Genomic DNA, 6,647 nt, shown 5'->3' on the forward strand with positions numbered 1-6,647 from the left:
CTGGTCTAAACCCGAGCTTTACGTGAGCGCCAATCACGGTATTATGGATTTGACATCGGACCAACTACTGGTATTGGATGAATCTCATGATTATACGACTTCGATGCACCTGTTCCACCACCAGAAGCCAAAGCCGGGCCCACCCCGAACAGGATCAAGAATATTCCAATCGAGGGGTTTTCACTTTTCAGAATCCAAGTCTCACGTGATGCAAATCCCATGGAATCAAACTCCCCGGCTGCCGCTATTCATTAATAAGTAATAGACAAGCAAAGCAACCGCGGATACACTACAGACGACACAGTACGCGGCTCTTAGAGGATGCTAAGGGCTCGTTTCGCTCGAAACGCATTAATTTAAGTCTCGTGCGCCTCATACGTGGGGTTGGCACTTGGCGGGTGCGCAGTGCGCACATCAGGAAGATTCTCTTTCTTTGGAACCGTCGACCGATGATTCTTCCGCACTTTCTCTCTCCTCGCTCAGAGAGGTAGAGAGGATATTCGGAGAGAGAAACTCACATCTCGACAGACAGATATGGGTCTTCCTTCTCGTCGCTTCGATCTTATCTCCACTTTCTCTCTCCTCTCTCTTCTATCTTCTGACGTCAGTGCCAGCACACAGAGAGAGGCGAAGAGGGTAGGGAACCGCCTCCTCGAATATTCAACCTTTCTTTCCTAAATATCCCATCCCCCACCATCAATCAAAGATTCGCTGTGTACGCGACGCCCCGACCTCGACCCTCCTACGCCCTCCGATCTCTTCTTAAGCTTACCCCCTGAGTTCTCATCTCTCTCTCTGATCGCTTCTGTGTTCTCCAAGATTATTCTTTCTCGGATTCCTGATACTACCTCGATCCCCGTCTTCGATCTTTCCAATTTTACGGACCTGCCGATGCTGTAAAACAAAGCCCTCCTTTTAATGATCTGTTGTTCTCTCTTCTTTTCCATCCCGTCAGATCTTCTCTCTTCTTCTAAGCTTCTTCGTCGAAACTGGTCCATTGGAGAACCAAGTCACCAACTAATCCGCCGTGAGCATGATGGATAATTTCGCTGAGAAAATGCAGAGATGCCAGACTTACATGGAAGCCTTGGAGGAAGAGCGTCGCAAGATCCAGGTCTTCCAGCGCGAGCTCCCGCTGTGTTTGGAGCTTGTTACTCAAGGTACTCTCTCTTAATCTCATACCCATCTCACCATACATCGCCCAGTTGTGGATTTGGGTTATCCTTGAGAGATTATCTGTTTAGTATTCTTGTTTTTTCATTTTTCTGAGGTGGGTTTTAATGCAATGATGTTTTTCTCTTCTGGGTTGTTGGTATTGTAGTCATTGGGACGTGCAGACATCAGCTCGCGACTGTTCTTGTTTTAGCTTTTCTGTGAGGTGGGTTCTTAATATAACGATGTTTTGTTTTCTGGGTTGTTTGTGTTGTAGCCATTGAGACATGCAGACAGCAGCTTGCGACCAGCACTGAGTATTTTCCCGGACCGACTGAATGTTCAGAACAGACATCAAGCGAAGGTCCTGTGTTGGAGGAATTCATTCCATTAAAACGGAGCTCCTCTTCTGAAGAGGAGGAAGAATTAAACAAGCCCAATAACAAAGACAGGAATGACAAAAAGGCGGACTGGTTGAAATCTGTCCAATTATGGAATCAAGCGCCAGATCCACCCCTCAAACAGGTTAAAGAAAACGATCTTTTTGGAAAACATCCATTTATTTATTTTTTTCCTGTTTGATCGATCAAACTAAAATCGGAAGGATTTGTAGGATCTGGGTCCGAAGCTATCAGTCGTGGAGACAAAGAAAAGTGGAGGCGCATTTCATCCGTTTGAGAGGGATACTAAGCGGGTTACAAAACCCACAGCGACATCTGTAGCGGCGGCACCATCCACAGCCCAAGCAACTGCTACGACAAGCTCCACTGCCGAGACCATCACTGACGACAGCAGAAGAGACGGGAAAGAAGGACAGTCGCACAGGAAACCCAGGCGGTGTTGGTCGCCGGAGCTACACCGGCGGTTCCTGAATGCCCTTCAACAGCTCGGTGGTTCTCATGGTGGGTAAATCAATTAAACAAACTATTCTTTAACTTCCCGAGTAAATGTGAATTAACGACTAATATGTTGAATGTTTAATTTATCTGTCCTCAGCTGCAACGCCTAAGCAGATCAGGGAACTGATGAAGGTAGACGGGCTTACGAACGATGAAGTCAAAAGCCATTTACAGGTCTGTATCATTCATTATCTCTAAATTCTAGATTAAACACAAAGCATCTTCTAATTAACGTTTCTTATCAGAATCAAAGCGTGGAGAATCGAACGTGTTTTGATATTCTAACTTCTAAGGGAAAGATACACATAGGATTCCTTCCAGTTGCTGTTTATTTATATTTCAGATTTATTTTATTAGGCAGTAGCAAGGTTAGTTGATAAGCCATTAATGGCTTAAAAGTGGAAGAGAACTAAACAATTGAATCCAGTCGCTTATAGGGATTGGGAGGGAATTGGATCGAATCATTGGGATTATCCAATCGGTGGGTTTCGACCTAACCAGCCTTTGTGGGTCCTCGTATGGCACGGAGTTCTAACCCACTTGATCTTTGCCATGGATTTTCTCTCAATAGTAAAGTGTCTATGATATAGGATTGCTTAACAGAGAATTAAAGCGCCATTATTTGTTTTTTGCAAGCTAAACGAAATGCATTAGTACTTTGGAAAGTGCCATTATTTGTTGATGCGGTCAATTTGGTTTCACAGAACACAAAAGATTCCTGGGAATATTTCAATAAATTACTATCTTTCCAAGTTATCACCCATTAATTATTGAAATTAGTTTTGATTATTTACCATTTACTGCAAAAGGGGAATATTGATTTTTTTGGTACTGTTTGTTTCAGAAATATCGGTTGCATACAAGACGACCGAGTCCGGCGATTCACAGCAACGGCAACCAGCAAACGCCACAGTTTGTGGTGGTGGGAGGATTATGGGTTCCACCCCCTGATTATGCCGCAGTAACGGCAACGAAGAGGGAGGCAAATGGGGTTGCTGCTAATGGTATATATGCTCCGGTGGCTCCACAACCGGTGCCGGAATCGTGCTCTCAGCAGCAGAAGAAGCAAAAGCAGTCTCCGCAGTCGTCGTTACAGTCAGAAGGGAGGAGCAGCGGGCAGAGGGATGATGACGCTCATTCCAATTCACCTTCTGCGTCTTCCTCTACACATACCACCGCTGCAGCTTCTCCTTCCTTGTAATGTTACATGGGTATTAGAATGAGGGTCTGAGTTGAGTTTTGTAACAGATGTTTTTGTTCTTGTAACGTGAAAAATAACAAACCAAAGAATTTAAACGTGATCTCTGGTTTTTGTTTATAATTGTAACATTGAAACAAGATCTCAATATTTCCAAAGCCATGGCCTTTACCTTTCTTTAATTGGGTAATTTTGGTATTTTAGGAATTGTTTCCCTAAACCTTTGAACTTGAATACCCACAGTAAGGGGGTCGTTCCAATGCCATTCAAGACACTGGCACATGTGTACAAAACACCTACAACAGAGATTTGGGCCTTGAAGTAATGTTTGTTTATGTTGGTTGTAACTGATTTTTGGTTCTCCTCGTTGGGGGAATTTGCTTCTTGTTCTGAATTCTGAAAAAGTAAAAAGCTCTCGGGAAGAAAACAGCAATCTTACAGTTTCAAGCAGTATTTATTTGGGTAGATTGGTTTTGACTTGTTAATTGATATGAGTTTTAGTTAATGTTCTGATAAACGTTTTTTTCATCATCTTCTTCTTCCCCTCTCCTCTCTTCTGGTTGACTTTCTTTGATATTAATTCAATAATCGACACTGCTGAACATGTATGGTTGAAATAAAAATTTTCTTCATAAAATTGCCATCTCTGTCTACAAAATTAGAAGAAAAATAATAAAGAAGCAAGGATCTATGAAAGTTTCAAATTCAAGTGGCGTTTCAACAAATATGATATCAGGGTGAGGAAAAGATTTGTTTACTCTTTCTTAGGAAAGAATGCCAATCGTTCATTGCCACCAAAGAAACCCACTTTCTAGTTAATAAAAAAGTGCAAGAATCCCACACCCAACTCTCCACTTCCCTCACCAACATCAAGAATCAGTAACAAAAATGTCAAAAAAGGAACCTTCAACCTTCTCAAAAGCAGTAAACACATTAACGGAGTATTTTCGACGATGCAATCGATGTCTAGGTTGGCGTAGATACAAGACTTCTTGCTCCACCAAGAACAATAAACTGAATCATCATGCTCAGAAGACCATAATTTAGTTTTCTTTTTCTTATATTAAACATTGTTTCCTGTGCCGGTCCTGTCTGCCACCATCTGTGATTCTTTTGCTGCTTTCAAATAAATTTCGAGAATCCTAAGCACCCAAGTTATGGTGGAGCCAGTAGATTAGACGCCCCCCTCCAACTGAACCAACCTAACCCAGAAAAAAGAGAAACATATATAAAAGAAAACCAGGAAATGAGCAGAGTGGTTAATAGTCCAATCTTAAAGCTCAGACACAGACAGAGAGCGAAAGATGGAAAAGAAATAAATTAAAATAGTACCGACTCAGCGACTCTGTTTGTTGTTAGTTTCTTTAAAAGATTCTCCACAATTCAAACGATGGAATCGAGGATCTTCATGCCCACGCAGGAGTAATATTAACGTATCAAAGTTATGTCAACGATTAATATATAAAACCCTCCTCCTCCACAAATAGAACCAAAAAATTTGTTCTTTGAATGTGATGTACATGTTCCTCTGTTCCGAATATTCCAGGGTATCAAGACTTATCTCAGGATATTCTCCATTAATATAGCTTATCTTCTAGGTAAAGCCACTCAAGGGAAATATTCTAGTGACCAACTCAAATCTTGCTTTCTTCAAGATCCCATCTTCTCTAAAAGTCTAAACCTGTAATTGCCGTCTAATCACATTAATTAATCGGGAAGGGTCATTGGGTTAACATCATATATGCCTTGTGGATTATGAAGCCACAGATTTCAGTGAAAACCCATTCAGCAGACTTGCCACACAGACAAAATTTCTCATCCAGTTGATTGATTGTCATTGTTCAGTAGATCCAACAGTGATGGTCATCTCCTCTGAAAGTCTAAACATGTAATTGCCGCCTAATCACATTAATTAATCGGGAAGTATACGAATCTTATGCCTCGGGATGGACTGAATCCTGGGCCATTTATCTTCTTACTCAACAGATTTCATTGAAAACCCATTTAGATTTCGTTCCCACATAGACTTTTTCATCCAATTGGTTGATTCATGGATGTATCATCTGATCTATTTGCAGCTCTTTACATGGGGAAGGGGGAGAAGAAAATTGTCATTTGTTCAGTAGATCTAACAGTTCCTGGTCATCTGATGCTCGGGACCCACACGCTGTGAATCAGTGGCCAATGGGAAATTGACTATGTATCTAATTCAAGTCATGAGATCATGTTCTTATTCTGTGTTCTCTGTACTCTTTTTTTTTTGATGAATATGTGTTCTTTCTAATTAGAAAATGGAAAAGAGAGAGACACGGGATATGGATATGTAGACCCAGAAGCCTGGAGATACGCCTCATCAGTGATTCGAAGGCCAAATGCCTCTTCCCCCTTTTTAAAGCACAGATGGTATACTGAATTTGGATGACTTGATTGGCCTCACAAGCGTCAAAAAGTATGCGTTAGATATGTATAATATATAAGAATTACCAGATTTTGATGCATGGATCATGCTTTTTTATAATCTTAGAATTGAATCATGGGGACCAGTGTGGGAGCTTTATCACTGCAGATTACTACTAGGGTTGTGCTTGCTATCATTGCTGTTTCTACTTGAAACGTTCTTGGTTGATAGGTGTGAAATATGTATTGCCACGTCACTTCAATTACAAAAATCAAGAATACATTTGTGGGACTGGTCATTAATGTTTATAGTTGAAACGTCAATTTTTCAGATAGGAACAATAGTTAGTTTTTACAAATTTGTAATAAAAATAGTAACACTACCAACAATCCAAATATAACTCGCTAGATATAGAATAAATCCAAACTAATAGTGCATGTAGCTCATACAATTATTAGGAGTTTGGATTAACGAGTTCAAATCAGCTCCTCACAACTTCACAAAGGACATTATTTTTGAGATTATGATCGGGAGATGTTTCTAATGCATGACGGAGATGTATTGTGAGACGTTGTGGGGGGCAATGTTGTGAGGGGCTGATTTGGTCTCAACTACATTTCATGACTGTGTTGGGGATGTTTAACCGTGAATGATAATGCCCCACAACCACTCCAACCTCTCAGTTCAGAAGCATAGTTGATATATTATTGGTTAAACAACCCTTAGTACTCAATTGGGATAAATAATAATATAAGGCTTAATTTTCTTGCGCAAGGTGCCAACTGCCTTTGCACCGGAGTTGGGGGGGAGGATGTAGGCATGCCAATAATACTTAAAATGATGTCCGATATTACATCTGCATCAGAGTTGGATGATGTATTTATGTAATCGGAATGGATTTGGATTTTGGAATCTGCATATTGGATCGGATTCAGATTTGACTCCATCCAGTTCAATTAAAATCCAAATTTGATTATATTATAATGTTTATTGATTTTAA

General features: G+C 40.7%; 1 protein-coding gene and 1 long non-coding RNA gene across 2 annotated transcripts; one reads left to right on the plus strand and one right to left on the minus strand.

Moving 5' to 3' along the window:
- Positions 1 to 488: 488 nt before the first annotated feature.
- On the plus strand, positions 489 to 3,431 carry LOC104603025 (transcription factor HHO3). The gene is made up of 5 exons (XM_010266933.3): positions 489 to 1,160; positions 1,430 to 1,677; positions 1,766 to 2,054; positions 2,149 to 2,225; positions 2,896 to 3,431. Exons 1-5 carry the CDS (start codon positions 1,034 to 1,036, stop codon positions 3,250 to 3,252), a joined length of 1,098 nt encoding a protein of 365 aa, XP_010265235.1. The 5' UTR covers positions 489 to 1,033; the 3' UTR covers positions 3,253 to 3,431.
- Positions 3,264 to 5,287, minus strand: LOC148792094 (uncharacterized). Its single transcript, XR_016068534.1, has 2 exons — positions 4,582 to 5,287; positions 3,264 to 4,451 (listed from the first exon to the last, which is right to left on the minus strand). It is a non-coding gene; the product is annotated as an uncharacterized LOC148792094 (long non-coding RNA).
- Positions 5,288 to 6,647: the final 1,360 nt, after the last annotated feature.

The sequence above is a fragment of the Nelumbo nucifera genome, chromosome 4 (assembly GCF_055504915.1).
Source record: "Nelumbo nucifera cultivar China Antique chromosome 4, China Antique-T2T, whole genome shotgun sequence".
NCBI classification, from domain to species: domain Eukaryota; kingdom Viridiplantae; phylum Streptophyta; class Magnoliopsida; order Proteales; family Nelumbonaceae; genus Nelumbo; species Nelumbo nucifera.